The sequence below is a fragment of the Sinohyriopsis cumingii genome, chromosome 3, assembly GCF_028554795.1.
Source record: "Sinohyriopsis cumingii isolate HCF-2022 chromosome 3, ASM2855479v2, whole genome shotgun sequence".
NCBI lineage: Eukaryota > Metazoa > Mollusca > Bivalvia > Unionida > Unionidae > Sinohyriopsis > Sinohyriopsis cumingii.
Window position 1 is genome coordinate 94,098,463 of NC_142963.1, and position 17,795 is coordinate 94,116,257.

General features: G+C 36.2%; 1 protein-coding gene across 1 annotated transcript in view; it reads left to right on the forward strand.

Moving 5' to 3' along the window:
* The window catches only part of LOC149803312 (uncharacterized), an 84,691-nt gene that overhangs the window by 64,878 nt on the left and 2,018 nt on the right, over positions 1–17,795 (forward strand). The window contains exons 8-15 of the mRNA XM_089953020.1: positions 980–1,062; positions 1,721–1,912; positions 2,208–2,395; positions 4,802–4,946; positions 6,778–7,161; positions 7,693–8,007; positions 8,742–8,927; positions 13,038–13,228. Of these exons, the coding sequence (XP_089809146.1) occupies positions 980–1,062; positions 1,721–1,912; positions 2,208–2,395; positions 4,802–4,946; positions 6,778–7,161; positions 7,693–8,007; positions 8,742–8,927; positions 13,038–13,228 (1,684 nt within the window). The remainder of the gene's footprint in view (positions 1–979; positions 1,063–1,720; positions 1,913–2,207; positions 2,396–4,801; positions 4,947–6,777; positions 7,162–7,692; positions 8,008–8,741; positions 8,928–13,037; positions 13,229–17,795) is intronic.

Here is a 17,795-nt window from a genome sequence, read left to right on the forward strand (position 1 = left end):
ATATTTTCACCCACAACATACATTAAAATATATGATTTCTTTTAGATCTGTCTGATTACAAATATTCTAGAGCAGCTCTTCTGGCTACATATATTTCAAATAAACTTTTTCAGTTTAGTAATATTCCAAATGATTTTCTTTCTGGTTAGGAGTATTCTAAATCAACTCCTTCTGGTTATTCTAAAATAACTATTTGTGGTTCCAAATAATCTAAAATCATTCTGGTTACAAATATTCGAATGCAGCTCTTTTTGTTTACGAATATTCCAAAGGAATATTATATCTAAAGATACTCTTTCTAAATGCAAATATTCTAATTCAGCTCTTTCTGACTGCAAACATTCTAAAGCAACTCTTTCTGGTTACCAATATTCTAAATGAATGATATATGTGGATACACAAATAAATTCAAAGTAGAGCCATGAATTAAACACAGTAATTTATTACACTCTTTTTAAAATTAAGGTCATGCAACGTACCTATTTTCAATTAATGTATATGCAGAAGTAAAAAAGATGTTTAGTTTTACATAAAGTAAGGCTTGGATACATTTCCGATTATAAAATGTTCTCAAGCGACCCCTTTTTGTACAAATATTCTAAGCAAGTCTTCTGGTTACGAATATTCGAAATAAACTCATTCTGGTTAGAAATATTCTAAAACAACTCTATTCTAAATAAATGATCCTTCTAGATACAAATTCTTAACGAATTATTTTCTGGATACAAATATAGTTTAAGACAGAGCTCAGAGTAGAGCCATCAATTCAACACGCATTAAATTATTCGATGCTTTTTAAATTTAAGATCATGGAACGTAACTATTTTCAGTCAATGAATAATCAGAGCAAATTTTGTGATTTTATATATATATATATATATATATATATATATATATATATATATATATATATATATATATAATTAGTCTTACATACACGAAAATTGTCTTCAGCACTGTTTTTCTCTTTAAATTACAGATGCGCTGACAGAGTGATGTCAAGCCGCATGTACAACGTTCTGGCCAAGCTTTCTAAATTAACAGCAAGCAAGACACCCGGGGGTATGCTTTTATTACAATCTTCTTCACTACAGAGATACATAAAAGTACGCTTACTTATCAAGAAAGACACCCGGGGGTATGCTTTTATTAAAATTTTCTTCACTACAGAGATACATAAAAGTACGCTTACTTATCAAGCAAGACACCCGGGGGTATGCTTTTATTAAAATTTTCTGCACTATAGAGATACATAAAAGTACGCTTACTTATCTTTAAGACTTGTCGTCATAGTCAAACAACAAAATGCTTCAAGTTCCTCCTTTGAAACACCGTCAACTTAAACAAGCACATTAGTCTGAAATATGTTCTTTGGCGGATTATTGATATATTAAGACTGTAGCAGTTATATAAATATTGAAGCAAACATATATATTTTTTAAAATAATATTATTCATTTCAAAAGATAATAGATTGTGCAACAAATATTAGCTTATAATAATTTCTTACGATCTAGTTTTGATCTTTTGAAGATTGCTTATATTAAAACTATATGAGGATAAATATTTCTGTAAAACTAAACGCGAATGCTAAATTAATAAACTATAAACATTTCGTAGTGGATACAATTTTTTATCGTTGTTTTTCTTCTCGTTATCTTGTGTAAACGTGATAATATATGTACTTGTCAGTGAACGGAACTATTATTTTTCATTCCCAGCCAAACTGAAGGTGTTGGAAGCCTGGGACGAGCCGTACGAGAGCCACACTAACGGAGACAGCTCCAACCCCTCGGCGTTGAATTACGAGGGTCGAGCCGTTAAGGTGAAGCTGAACACAGGGAACTCGCCTGATCTCCCAACGATTGCTCAGTTGGCCCGATGTGCAGGGGCCGATTTCATCCAAAACAACGGTAAAAGCAGAAATTGGTTCACAAATAGTAACCATTCGGAGAAGTAGAATGCAATGGATATATAGCAAATACAGGTTTAGTTAAAAGGTCGATAAAATTATACAAGTAGAGAAAAATTCAACGGGAAAAATAGTGACAACTGTACGAAGAGGGCATTTAGATTCTCCTCCCATCCAGGTAACTGTATAATCCATGCACATCCTTTCTCCCAGTTATACTAATTAGCAATGCGTACTTACCAGTAATGTGAAGCATGAAAAATAGCAAAAATTCAAATCCCACCTTTCATTTGCAGGCGACCATCTGTACATATCGGTAAAGAAGATGAGGGGAAGTATTGAGACTGACGCCACACGTAGCTTCCCTAATGTTCAGCTCCTAGCTGTTGACGTGCCAGAGTACGTTGAGAGTTACTACAGCCTGCCCACTGAATTCCATACCGAGCAGGACCAGAAGTATCCCCTGTTTGACAGCAGTGGCAAGGTATGATATATATTACAGTTAGCCAGGAAAGTTTTTAGCAGTCGAAACACATCTAAAGTTAATGAAACGTTATATTCTTGCAGTTCAGAAATATATTAAAGGATTTGACAAAATAGATTTAACGAATCTGTCGGTAATACGATATCAAAAAGCACGGATAAAAGAAAATTACAGAGTTTAGGATTCTAGCGATTCCCTGAATGGAATCAAACTATAACTTCGGAGTAGACTTGTGCACCATGTGTTTGATGGAGTAAAGAGATGCACAACTGAACTGTTGAAAAGCAGACCAATCGTCATCAGGAAAATAAAGTTATTGGGACAAAGATTGGAAATTTGTGTTTAGAGAAAACACGATAAATTAATGTAAGCAAAGTGTGCAGTGCACATTCTCCTCTAATGAATATTTTGACAATGTTTAGAGGATGCATTACCTGCAACGGGATCAGAAATCAGACCATAGTTGAAGGCAAAATTGACTCTGACAAGGATATAAAAATCTTTGAAAAATTTGTGTCTAGTTATTGCAATCATAATTTCCAAATGAGGAATTATCTTTCCAAAATGATAATTGTCAATCAGATGCTGTTGGGTGGAAAAAAAGCAGTGGAATTTAACAAAAATAAAAACCTGAGTTTTTAATCTAGCAATTAGAAACCACGGACTTCGTGGCAAATTCAAACTCGAGAAAGCCTACTCAAAACTAAACCCAGGGATCATGTCGTTCATGCTGTACTTGATACGTGTGTCTATCGCATCCATTTTTGCACCAGAGGACTTTATGACGCCATAACTAAACAATTACAACCTATTTGCAGCTGATGAAGCCCTATTTGCCCGCGCAGACAGCTGGCACCAGAAATTTCTGGATCCTCTCTCCCGTGCATGTTCCATGTTCTCTCCCACCATCCATTACCCTCGATAACATGCCCCAGGTGGTAGTACTCAAATTCTGGTAATTAGGATCAATAGCGATCGACAATCTGTCACTTGATGAAAAGATTAACAACCGCATTGGAAAGGCTGCAGTCACCTTCGGCAGACTAAAAACATGTCTTGGATAACAACAGACTTACCTTCAAGACAAAGATGATGATTTATCCGATGTGTTACGTCAGTGCCTTGACTGCTCCGGTGGCCTAGTGGTTAGAGCGTCCGCCTCGGATGCAGGAGGTCGCGGGTTCGAACCCCGGCCGAGTCATACCAAAGACTTACAAAAATGGTACTAACAGCTGCCTCGCTTGGAGCTCAGCATTAAGATGTTAGTATTAGGACTGGTCGTTCTGGTGTCAGAATAATGTGACTAGGTGGGACATCATGCTACATGTCTGCGGCATGATGCCCCAGTGTTAGACATCACTATAAACTGTCACACTGTAGACATCGTAGCGATATGACTGAAATCAAAATCACTCACCAACACACATTCACACGTCTGTACCCTGCTAAGTAGCATCGAAACATGGACTACCCATATGTACCGTGAGAACAAATTCCATGTCCACTCCTTGCTTGACATTCATGGTATTACACAGCAGGGCAAGGTCACCAACGCTGACGTCCTTATCCAGGCCAATATACTAGTCATTCTACCCCCACTTAAACAGAGAAAGCTGCGCCGGCTCGGATCCATACACAGGATGTAAACATTTGAACCACAAATGGAAGCTTTATTTTCTACCACTTTAACCGGATACGACCTAGTCTTCTCCACTCCTAATATTAAATTTTGTACGTGGAAGTTAACCAATATTTATTCACACAGTCGTATTGACTGGAATAAAATAGGATGAGCAACATGTTATTTGGCATATTTCGCTCCGTAATCCGAGGCGCCGACTATACACGATCACTAGGTCAGAACATTACAATGTTTAGTCAAATCACCATTTTAAAATTTGGATAGAGTTTCTTACTGTTTAAGAAATTAGACAATGTTGAACTTAGGGCCTTGCTGTGAGCTTGCTGGAATTGATGTCATTCCACACTCCTCTTGCTGAAAATTGTACCATACTTAAACTTGTGTATATAAAAATTGACCACGGCAACTTGTATTTGCAAAGATCAAGTATATTGCAAAAGTTATATATATATATATATATATATATATATATATATATATATATATATATATATATATATATATATATATATATATATACGTTTCTTAAATTTTATCAGAGCTATGACTTTATCATAAGTGTATCTTCATTTATAATTAATGCATTTCGTTGGAATAGTTTGCAGATCTTTGATAGGTAATTTCATGATTACAGATTCCAGCGTGCATATGTCGACAGCTATAATATGTATTTCGGCAAGTTGTTTGGAATATGACTGCCGTATGAGAATAAGAATGGCTGGAATGAGCACTGAAAAATAATGCTTTCTTCCTTTTTCTTGTAGGAGAATCTTGCACTAGCAGATGGTGCAATACTTCGTCAATTTACTTCACGTGACCCAGAATTTCGCTACTTCCGGTTAAATCCTTTGATTGTCAGATGTTACAGAGATATCGTATATCATGAAAACAAATGGAGAAAAGATGGGGGTATTATGCTTTCTTTACAAAATCACATTTACCTAATATAACCCACGATTTTTAAAGAGTTACATAATTCTGATAAATAGATATTTTGAACCCAATAATACTTCACATGATATTATTACGTGACTCCAAACTGGTCCTTTTTCCTGTGACCTGTGAGATCATTTGACGCCAAGCTAATCCTTTACCTGTGACCTGTGAATTCATCTGACTCCATGCTAATCCTTTATCTGTGACCTGTCAAAATATTTTACTGGAAGCTTATCCTTTACCTGAGACCTGTGTAAAACATTTGACCATTGCCGCGGAGAGGATTTGAGGGCCCTAGGAACAATTATCCCAGAGGCGCCTATGAATTACAAATTGTGACGGCGGTATGCCCATTGACCGTTGTGGGACTCCGTAATTTGGTCCTAGTTGTCCTACCCTGTCCGTGCCCCTGCATTTGACTACAACTTAATCCTTTACCTGTGACGTGCGAAATCATTTGCCTTACCTGTGACCTGTGAACACGTTTTACTTCAAGCTAATCCTTTACTTGTAACTTGTGAAATCATTCTACTCCAAGCTAGTCCTTTGCCTGTGACTTGTGAAATCATATGAGTCCAAGCTAGTCCTGTGCCTGTGACTTGTGAAATCATTTGACTCCAAGCTAATCCTTTGCCTGTGACTTGTGAACTCATTCTACTCCAAGCTAGTCCTTTGCCTGTGACTTGTGAAATCATATGAGTCCAAGCTAATCCTGTGCCTGTGACTTGTGAAATCATATGAGTCCAAGCTAATCCTGTGCCTGTGACTTGTGAAATCATTTTACTCCAAGCTAATCCTTTGCCCGTAACTTGTGAAATCATTTGACTCTAAGCTAATTCTTTGCCTGAGACATGTGAAGACATGAATCCAAGTTTATCCTCAGCATGTGACCTGTGAAATCATTTGACTCAATGCTTATTTTTTATTTGCGACCCGAGATATCTTACTCAGAAGAGGGATAAACATGTACCACTAGTAATGAAGTTCGCCGGTTACATTTTTTTTTAGACAATTCTATATAATATGTTTGGTGAGAATGTTATTCTGTTTTTTATTGTTTTTGTTTTTGTATTTGGTTTTTGTGTTTAAATAAATAATAAACTAGGAGCTTGTAATATAATCCCAAACTTCAAATATTAGCGGGCTAGAGGTAATAGTCGTTCTGAGTAAAGTCAGACTTAGTTGAGATAAGTCATCATGGATATCATAGTTGTAGACATCAATGCAATGAATAGATTGATTATGAAACACTTTTAATATTTATTCCATTTTTTAAATGATTATGTTCATTTTATAATATTTTTGGCAGCATGTTGGTTTTCAGAGAAAATGCTTATTCATTATTTAAATCATGTAAACGCGTTGCTTTCAAAGTAGAACACTATTTATCTCTGTAATTTTCGATTAACTTTAATCTAATTTCGAATCACGTGTACCACCGTCAGGTTCATTAATTATTTCATGATAAGTTTCTTAAATCATTTGTATTACTATATGAAAGAGACAGTTATAAAGATAGAAGTGGATGTGACCTCATTACATGTCTGTGCAAATATACACTGTCCAGACTAATGCATTATCTTATTACAGATAAATAGCAGCGCTTTGTGTTGCCTAAAATTGGAAGTTTTATTGCTTTATCTTAGCACAATACGCGTTTTCAAAATTCGTATCAATATAAATCTGATACGAGTGCTTCTTTTCATAATGATGAAGATAATGTTGGGACTATTCCCGTTGGTTTTAATGCCATATTTTCTTGTTCAACATTCCTCATTTAATCCATCGTGCTTATTATCTGCAGATCCCCAAATAAACGTCATCATCAACAGAGCCTTCCTTGCAAATCCGGAGCAAAATTCCATGTTTGACCGTCTGGACAAGCGCTACAACACTCACAATCTTGGAATTGCCCTGGACATTTCATACGACGCTGCGTCCCCGGCTGGATATAACGCCACCAGATTGGCCCGCATCGCAGTGCAAAAATGTGCTCCCCTGTTTGTCCACGATAAGTCATCAGAAAGTGAATGGAAAGGGTTGAGCCTTGGATTGTACAAAAGCTCTGTTTTCCTCGTTATGGATGAGGGTTTTTCCCTCTGGACCAGCAAGGACTACGTCCGACCTGATGGATGGTCCGAAGAACATTTTGAGGACGAATTCTACAACCTGTATGACTTAGCAATAAGTAGGTTCTGATTTACCGCTATCAGTTTATATAATTTAATGCAAAGGATAACATCGTAGTATATACACAAATGCCAGGATATTTGACTTATTTTGTTCATTTAAGAAATATTTCCTGTTGTTAGCTTATAGAAGGAAGATAACAGCACCATAACTGACAACTGCTACAAAATTTCCTGTTTCAGTTATAATAGTCCATAACACGTTCCCCTCAGATAAACATGAATATAAATTACTTAGTGTATGATTGTTCCAATACGGTAAATTTCTGTCAAGCATTCATGAAATCTAAATTTAGTCTTTTGTAAACATTAAGATTACTGCAACAAAATCAAAATGGTTCTTAACTGTACATTATTAAACAGAGAATGGAAAATTTCTTTTTGAATACTTAGAATTTATTTTTGGCAGTATAGAGTGTTCTCTACATGCTACAGTCAGAATTTGATACACCACAGTGTATATTACTTTTAAAACAAAATCAGCTGTAGAACTTTGATATATGCACTTTTCTTGAAATTAATTCTCCCAGATAAACGAATCGTTGATCCTGACTACAAGGACCAAGCCTGCCTATTTTCCCACCCACCAAGACGTCAGTCTATTAGTTTCAATTATGACCATCCTGAACACGTCAAGCGTCGTCGACGTCGGCGTTCAGTGCCCACGCAGAACCAGTGTATACCTCAGGATACCACTCCGTTCTGTCAGTCAACTGCTACACACCGCGAGGAGGTCGTAGCCGAGATACGCTCTATGCTAGACCGGAAATGGTATTACCATGACAAAGACGAGGTCCTTGCGGCACTTGATGGCTGCTTTAAAATATGCGGAACCTGTCTTGAAGGTACAGCTTGCAGTATTAAATTTTCTTGTTTTTTTCTCGGCAAGAGGTTTGGATTCTATGTAGATAAATATCCAGAAGAGAGGTTTGTTGATTAAAATTCGGAAAGTTTGTCTTCAGCATAGAAACATTTGGAATGGCTTAGATATTTAACAAATTTAGACTTAGATTTTATAGTTAGAAACATTTGCTGTGAAATATTCTCTTGAGGTGAAAGCAATATTTATATGAATAAATTACAGCGTAAACACAAGTGTTGGGGGACTGATTTAAGAAAACATAAAGAGAGTTAATGTGAGCAAATTTGAGGGACACGTGACTAATCAATTAAGCAGATTAAAACCCTGCCCGTAAAATATAACGTCAAATAAGCATAGATCAGTAACTGTCTAAAGCATCAGCAATTACAGCTGTAGTTTAGCCAGAGCTCTGGGTGAACAACTATTTTATATCGGTAGGCTACTCTATTCAGTTAACTGTGTGTATCACGGATACAATATTTAGCTGCTACATTATATCTCTTTGCTTATGTATGAGAAAGAAAGTACATGAAATAAAGTATTCTTCAAAATAACGAATAAAGACAGCTCTAGAAACACCCGGATGCCAGAAAACAACTCTAATAATAATAAAAACGAATTTGTTGGCTTTTTGTCGCGCAAAAGGACTTATATTTTTGTTTGTTTGTAATTCTTACTGAGACTAGTGCTCTATGACCCTATGTTGCATTTGTACAGGGAGTATCTACGAGAACAAGGTACAGCACTGTAATAACTTCCTGCATTGGATTTCATGGGATTTGAATAATGACAAGAGTCCAGACATCACTAATTTCTATTCCCGAGAAAATATGAACACCCGCCGCTATGCTTGTGAAAACGGTGAACACTGCATTGAGCAAGCGCCTCTGTTCTCACTGGTCGGTGAGTAAATATGCATGAAAGACAAGTAGTTGTAAGTGTACTTGTTCTCGTCTCCTGCTATTAACTTCTTTCAATTTTATGTGTGCTCCCATTACATTCCAAGAGAGAGAGAGAGAGAGAGAGAGAGAGAGAGAGAAAATCGTATGGCCAGTAGTATTAGTATGTTAAAAAAAATAATGACTTAGATCAACTGTAAATAACACTGGTCAACAGTGAAATCATTACTGACTTGAAAAGGCCCTAATCTGTAGTATTTTGGTGTGCCGAACACGAATATAACCGTGAAAAATTTGTATTGGCTCTCGTTTTGAAGATATTCATATACCTCATTTTCTATGTTTCACTGTGTAAATTTCTCCAGTAGGACTGCAGCAACATCCGGAATAATGATGTAACATTGCATAATACCATCATGCTCACATCATCCACAGTTGATTGCATCATTTTCTGATGCAATGCAATACTAATGCCATGCGGCTGCTGAAGTAAGTTGACGTCAGCAGTGTACTATACATGTGTAGGCCTATTATACTAATGCCAGGCGGCTGCTGAAGCTGACGTAAGCAGTGTACTATATAAAGCCCAATCAGATAGGTTCAGCATTTAAAATATTTTAGACGTTGTGCGAGACAGTTCAAGCTACTGTTACATAAAACTTATTATTTTATCCATTTACGTACAATAAAGAACAGTAATGCCTCGAAAGTGTGTTAATACCGCGGACAATTTTTGCTATATTTGTGGGGAAGTGACATTTGCCAACCAGAAGAAAAGTATCAATTCTCAAGTGAAGAAGGCATATCATCTTTACTTCGGATGCAAGGTTGGTGACCAAGACAAGCCTTGGGCTCCGCATATATGCTGTGCTACATGTACAACACAGCTTTCACAGTGGTTGAATTGCAAAAGGTCATCAATGCCGTTTGCAGTCCCAATGGTGTGGAGAGAGCCAAGCAACCACCTAAATGACTGTTACTTCTGCTTGGTTCCTCCTCTTTCCGGCGGAATAACGAAGCGAAAGAAGTCGAGAATAGTCTACCCAAACATTCCGTCTGCATTGAGACCAGTTCCACATGGTGAGGGACTTCCTATTCCAGAACCTCCAGCAGAATATTCTCTTGATTCATCTGACGAAGACAAAGGTGAGTCGACCTGTTCTTCTCCTGGTCCATCAGCATGCAGTGATCCAGATTTTCACTGTGGTGCATCATCAACCCCACACAGAATAACACAGGAAGAACTAAATGACCTGATTCGTGATTTGGACTTATCAAAGAACAAGGCAGAATTGCTAGGATCAAGACTCCAACAATGGAATCTTCTAGAAGAAGATGTCACAATTACTGCATATCGAAAGCGCCACCGGCAATTGGAGCCTTTCTTCAGAAAGGAAAGTAATCTGATATTCTGTTCCGATATTGAGGGCCTCATGAATGCTTTAAAAATCACTCATGACCCACAAGAATGGAGACTATTTGTGGACTCTTCGAAACTGAGTCTCAAGGCTGTGCTTTTGCACAATGGAAACATTCTTCCATCTATTCCAGTAGCGTATGCTGTCCACATGAAAGAGACATACGATAACTTAAGGCAGCTACTGAATTCCATTGAGTATAACAAGTACAGCTGGCACCTCTGTGGTGATTTGAAGGTAGTTGCCCTTTTAATGGGACTGCAGCAAGGATATACAAAATACATGTGTTTCTTATGCGAGTGGGATAGCCGAGCAAGGGAAATGCACTACATGAGGAAGGAATGGACTCACAGGCAGAATGTAGCCATTGGAGAGAAGAATATCCAACACCCAGCTCTGGTTAAGGCTCAGAAAATCTTGCTACCACCCCTTCACATCAAACTAGGTTTGATGAAGAACTTCGTGAAAGCCATTGACCGGACTTTGCCAGCATTCCGATACCTGCATGAAAAATTCCCTCGACTCAGCGAAGCAAAGATTAAAGAGGGAGTTTTTGTGGGTCCTCAGATTCGAGAGCTTTTCAAAGATGACCGGTTCAACAACTTGCTGGAAGGTGACGTGAAACAAGCATGGAATGCTTTTCGCCTAGTTTCTACAAACTTCCTCGGAAATGTTAGGGCAGAAAACTATAAGGAACTAGTAGAAGACATGTTGATGAAGTATAAGAAACTTGGCTGCAATATGTCTCTAAAGATTCACTTCCTTCATTCCCATTTGGATTTCTTTCCTAGCAACTGTGGTATTGTTAGTGATGAACACGGCGAAAGTTTTCATCAAGATATCGCAACAATGGAACAAAGATACCAGGGAAAATGGTCCACTACAATGCTGGCTGACTACTGCTGGACACTCCTCAGAGATGCTCCCGAACAGCTGTACAAGAGACAGGCGAAGAAATCTAAGATGTAGTCAATGACTTGATTTTTTATAGGTAGGCTATTACAGTTGACCTTTTACTATTGGAATGCATTTCGTTATGTAAACATTAGTTTCTTGCAGATTACAAAAAAACTAGAGCCAATTTTGCAATTTGACTGTCATATTCGTGTTCAGCACATAAAAATTGATAAGAATTGACTAATTTTATTTCAGTAACATGACTTTTGTAAAAATTTGTTGTCCAGTGTAACCATTAATTGTTTGAATTAACTCCTGTGGGTTCGTCATTTCGTGTAGTCTATTCCCCAATTAGTTTTAATGTACTCGCTGGTGATTGAATGGCCGCAGCCGCGCGTTCACTGTTCGAGAGGCCAGCTATGCAATGTTTGCACGTTGAAATCACGGGCGTCTATTTTATATATTTAATCAATACAAATTAAATTAGAAACTATATAAAAAAAAAAAACAAATGAAAAATTTCCAAAAGGATTGTGAAAAGCTGCATTAGCTGCAAAACTACATTTTATAGCGGACATAATGTAAGAAGAATTCACTCCCTCCGTCAATACACGATTTCCTGTAGTCAGCCTTAACACCGTTGAAAATGTAAGTATGTGTACTTGTATATGGCTTACATACAATATATGTATAGTGTGTACTCTGTACTTTGGTATATCACTCGTTGTATACATTAAGGGTCATAGTTACAAGGTCAAAATAATAAGGTCATTATTAATTACTTGTTCAGAGAACAGTCCCACTCATTCAAATCTGGGAATAAACATTTCACTTCCATCCCCATCAATGAAAATCTCTTTTCATCAATACGTTACATATGCGGCCCAATTAATCGAGTTTCCTTGTTTGGTCCTTATATCTTTACCGTGGGTGTTTATTGTGCTGTGTACAAACTAGGCTGGTGCAAATTTGACCATTAAAGTACCACTTTGCTATCCCTTTGGGCACTCGCTTACCGATTATTCGGATGAAACTGAAAATCTTATTGCTGTGATGTATTGCTGTGAATGGATCAAGATGTATTGCTGTGAATGGATCCATGTATATTGCTGTGAATGGAACAAAATGTATGGTCATGAATGTATCAAGATGTATTGCTGTGAATGGATCCATGTATATTGCTGTGAATGGAACAAAATGTATGGTCATGAATGTATCAAGATGTATTGTTGTGAATGGATCCAAATGTATTGTTGTGAATGTATTAAGATGTATTGCTGCAAATGGATCAAAATGTATTGCTGTGAATAGATCAAAATGTATTGCTGTGAATGGCTTGTTTAGACTGAGTGCACGATGCATATCACATGCCAAATTTTATAACACAACTGACGACACGATAAGTCAAGGCTTAGAAATAAAAAACAAATACCAAAATAGAAAAAAAATTGTTAGGTCTGCATTGAACAGGAACGGATACAGAAATATCGTTTAGTATCGTTTGGGCGACGGAGTTGGCCTGGGACGTAAACAAGTAGATCGTTGGACGAGGGTCCCAGAAGCTCCCACTTTTTAAACGTTCCCAACACATACTTTGAGCCATCTAACTGTAAAGTTAACTTACTAAATAAAACGTTCCGGTTGTTATCCGCTCCAGCTGAACAGCAGAAGTATTTAAAATTAATTCCAAACAGATAATATAATTCTTAAAAGCCTACAAATATTTAAAACCTGTTTCAAATCGACCATTTTCGATGCTTATGGTTTTCTGTTGTTTTGCTAACGTGTTCTGGATTTAGCCCCTTCAGCGGAACTGCTATACCGACCTAACCCTACCAAGAGTGTAGAGGAGGAGTTGTACTCCTCTGCAGACAACCCCACACCTGTCTTCTCCATCCTTGAGGAGTTGTACGGCATCCACGCTACAGGGAAGGTCAAGTTCTGGGTTCAAGATGACACGGAAATGACCTCCATGAAGACTGCACTCAAGGTATGACGTACATTCCATTACAGATAAGACAAGAAATAGAAGAAAAATCCCTCGTCACACTGTTTTATGAATAATATTTAAATTTTTCATTGAGATTCACTCCAACGAATATTTTAGACTCAAAGTTTAGCTATGTTAAATGGTGGGGGATGGGGGTAGGACTAAGATACCTGATTGCAGATGTGTGTCATTCTCCGACGAAATTTTAAATTTGATTCCCATTAGATTACTCATATCAATTACAACTTTATGCATAATGGTCATTTTGAATTAAAGTCACATCATATCTAAACCATGTGTCTTACCGACATCAAAGAAAATATCATTATAACTACAAAATACGTGTGTTCTATATACACATAGATATATTTTATTTTTTTATGATTTCTCCTTTCATACTTACAAAATCCTGCTAGATTTAAAATGATTAACTGAGTATATAAACAAAAAAAAACATAATGGTTTATTTAGTAATGGAAATACATGAAATGTTTAAAATATACGTCATATTAAAAGAACTATTTCGTATTGTAAGATGAGATACATTCCTTTTTTCTTGTTTTTTTATTTTTAAATTTCTTTACTCATTATATACTTTCAATATTTTTACTTTCGAGTTTAGTAATATATTTCTATATGACTATTAAAAATGTTACCATGACATTCTAGAAATGGAAAAGTAGATAATTTGATTTTAACTGAGGTAAGTCAGATTCATATTTAAATAATATTTAAGCATTGCTATATACTCTGATGAAATTACAGCGCAAATATTTATGGCAGTGCAAGCCTTCACATAATTATCAAATTATCCATCTGTTCTTACTTTCATATGATCTCTGAAATAATTACATATACTAGAATTGTTCATGTTTCTATTAATATTTATATATGACCTGTATACTTTATGTCATTAGACAATTATTGATTTATAAATATTTCTCTATCATAGATGAGACAGTTTTCAAGAAGTTGCCAGCTTTCTACATTCACCCCATATTTTGTATTATTGTAAATCAATGTGAAGATGTTCTCTCGAATAGATACTGTTTAAACAAATATTATTTATTGGCATTATCAGTTGATGTTATAGTCAAATGTTACATAAACGCTATTTAAAGTTCAAATTTGGAGCAAATATAATTACAGTCCATGTCCAAAAATGTTGACATATATAAGGATGCAATATACATATGTCAAAGAACCATACATATATATACGGACTGTGTATGCTTTTCAATTATGTATCTCTGGGCCTCGTATATAGCTTTGCTAATGATGACACGTGACATGTTGTAACCACAGGCCTCGTCTATAGCATGGCTAATAAAAACACGTGGTATATTGTAACCACAGGCCTCGTCTATCGTTTGGCTAATCTACATTGGTGTCATATTGTAAACACACGCATCATCGATATCCTGGCTAATGAACACCATGCCTCGCCTATAGCTTGGATAATCAACACGGGCATCATATTGTACCATAGGTCTCGCCTATAGCTTGGCCAATCAACACGGCCATCATAGTGTACCATAGGCCTCGCCTATAGCTTGGATAATCAACACGGGCATCATAGTGTACCATAGGCCTCGCCTATAGCTTGCCTAATCAACACGGGCATCATATTGTACCATAGGCCTCATCTATAGTTTGGCTGATCAACACCGGAGTCCTATTAAGAGTAATGGTTATTAGCACGGAAATATAGTTAACAACTACAAAGCGTGCACTTCATGACTATCATATTTTACTTAAAACGTTAATCTATGATGATTTTAAGTTACATCATTATTTAAAAGATATTTTGAAACAAAATGCTTATGAGAAAATAATGGTGGTGGTGGGATTATATTGTATGAAATCAACGATGACACCAGAGATCTCAGGAACTTTCTAAACTAACGTTACTCGTGTTACCTGACACTGTCCCTTGTAATAACTAAGTAACCCGTCCCCCTCCGACTAAACTTTCTCAATACTGATTCCTTCAAATTCAGAATGACTATTAGGATGTGTGTGTGTGTGTGTGTGTGATTTTGATTTTTAACGTAGCTTTAACAATTTTTCATTTATATCACTACGATGTCTACAGTGTGGCAGTTTGTAGTGATGTCTAGCACTGGGGCATCATGCCGCAGACACGTAGCATCGTTTCCCACCCAGTCACATTATCCTGACACCAGTCCGACCAGTCCTAAAACTAACCTCTTAATGCTGAGCGCCAAGCGAGGCAGCTGTTAGTTCCAGTTTTGTAAGTTTTTGGTATGACTCGACCGGAGATCGAATCCACGAACTCCCGCATCCAAGGCGGACGCTCTAACCACTAGGCCACTAAAGCGGTCTATCTGGATGAATGTTATCATTATCCAGAGTAATTGAAATGTAGATTTTAGAAGTGACTATTTACTTTGAACTCTGAACATCAGTACACAATAAAATATAATGGTATACATTGTGAGCAATTCAAGTACTAGAGCTAAAAATAATTAACCAGTGAAATTGCAACTTATAAAAGATTTACTATTGAAATGAAAATTCGTTATCAGTTCATACAGGAATACCTGGCAGTTATTTCACATTATGTAAGGTACTTCATATATACCTACCGCGAAAAACCCATCAAGAATTTATAATTACCTGGAGATCAAATTAGCGTCAGGTAATGCATAATTGTACGCTAGATAAACTATGTTCGTCAAAGGTGTCACGAGTCTATACTCTTAAAATAAGTAACAGAAAAGAGTGAAAAGCAACAAGCTTTGTAAAATTCAACAAATACGTTATTTTTCTAGAATGCAAAAGTGAAAATTAAAAATAAAAAACTTACGGTATTGAGAATTAAATCCCAAAAATAATCCTATACTTACAGACACAAGTCCTAATACTGAAAGTTCTGAAAAAGCTTTAATGGAAATCTTAACTAAGTCCAACGCTGAAGGTGTTGATGTGACTGTGGTGGCCTGTATCGTGTTTTGTACCACCAGTCTTTTTGTTGAAACACAATAATATAATTCCAGGTTTGAATTTATTTAAAACCCCATTGAATGTCTCTGTCCATGAATATTATTATTTTATGAGTATTCTGTATTTCCAGAGAAAATTATCACTGAATTAATTAATCTGAAGAAATAAATTCCAGCCCATATAAAGTTCTGGACACAACAATAATACAAAAGTGATTCTGCTAGATCTTAAAGCACGAATTAATATTCTTTTCATAAACAAGATTATATAGTCTTCCAACTTACTTAATGGAAAATAACTTTCTTGAAATGTTTACAAAATAAAATGTTGGTTATTATTGGAAAATCTGTTACTAAAATTATAATATATTACCTAGACTATGTCAGGTACACCAAGTAAGTTGTAGAATTTCAATAATCTAGAACCTTACCCAAATAAACATGTTTACTTCTATTAATAATGATCCTGATATTAAATCCATACAAACAGAGAATATTATCCTTGTATTAGTTGTTTACTAAATAAAAAAATAAAATAGTTCTGGTCAAGTAGAAAATAAACTTTATTTTAGACAAGGTTAAGTCCAACATAACATACAATCTCACATTACAATAGCATATAATGAAATAAATAAAAATAACTTTAAAAAAACCCTAACAAACAAACAACGCAAATTAAATATACACAACAAAGGTTAATCCATAGTACCTGACTTCTGTGAATCTTGCGAGCAAAATAATTAGCATTATCATCAGGTTATTAAATATATGCGAAATAGATAAATCTGCATTATCTGTCAGTTTTAAATCTCTAGATATAGGCCAATTACGTCCCGGTAATATACGGACACCTGCCAGATAAGATAAAATTATATATTACCGGGGGGGGGGGGATTGTGCATTTCGCTTGCGTTTTAATTTGCATCACCGACCTTGCAAGGGTAATGTATACATCACTGTCGCAGAATTCATAAAAAATCAGATAAGTATATTTTCTTGCAAATAATGCGAATTAGTGTCAGGTAATCAATTTGCATTTCTAAATATAAATCCTGTATGTATGTGCATAAAGCTGAGTACACCATTTAGTTTGCCTGTATGGTGAGTTCTCGTCCCCCTTCGACCTTGTTTCGTCCTTTTTGGGGTACGAGCGCATGGCTGTATTGGTTAGGGCGCTGATATATAAGAGCTAGTCGATATTAGCTGTTATTCGCCTCATTTGTTCGAGTCTTGCTAGCGTGGAACTGTAACTTTAACCTGTTTGATTATATATTACCTGCTTTTAAACAATAAACATTTTGCTGTTTTAGTTGACGTTACCAGCAGTAAAGTATAATGTATATGAAGTAATTAGAAATACCTGCCTCTAATTGCACAATAGCAAGGTAATTCATAGTTGTCTCGAGATAATGTTAATTAGGAACAAGTAACAGAGCACTACCTGCCAGATAAACTAAGTTTATCCGAGGTAACCCTATATTACCTGAATTATGGGAACGATTTGTGTGTGTGTGTGTGTGTGTGTGTGTGTGTGTGTGATATGGCTTTTTAACGTAGCCCGGTCACATTATCCTGACACCAGGCCGACCAGTCCTAGCACT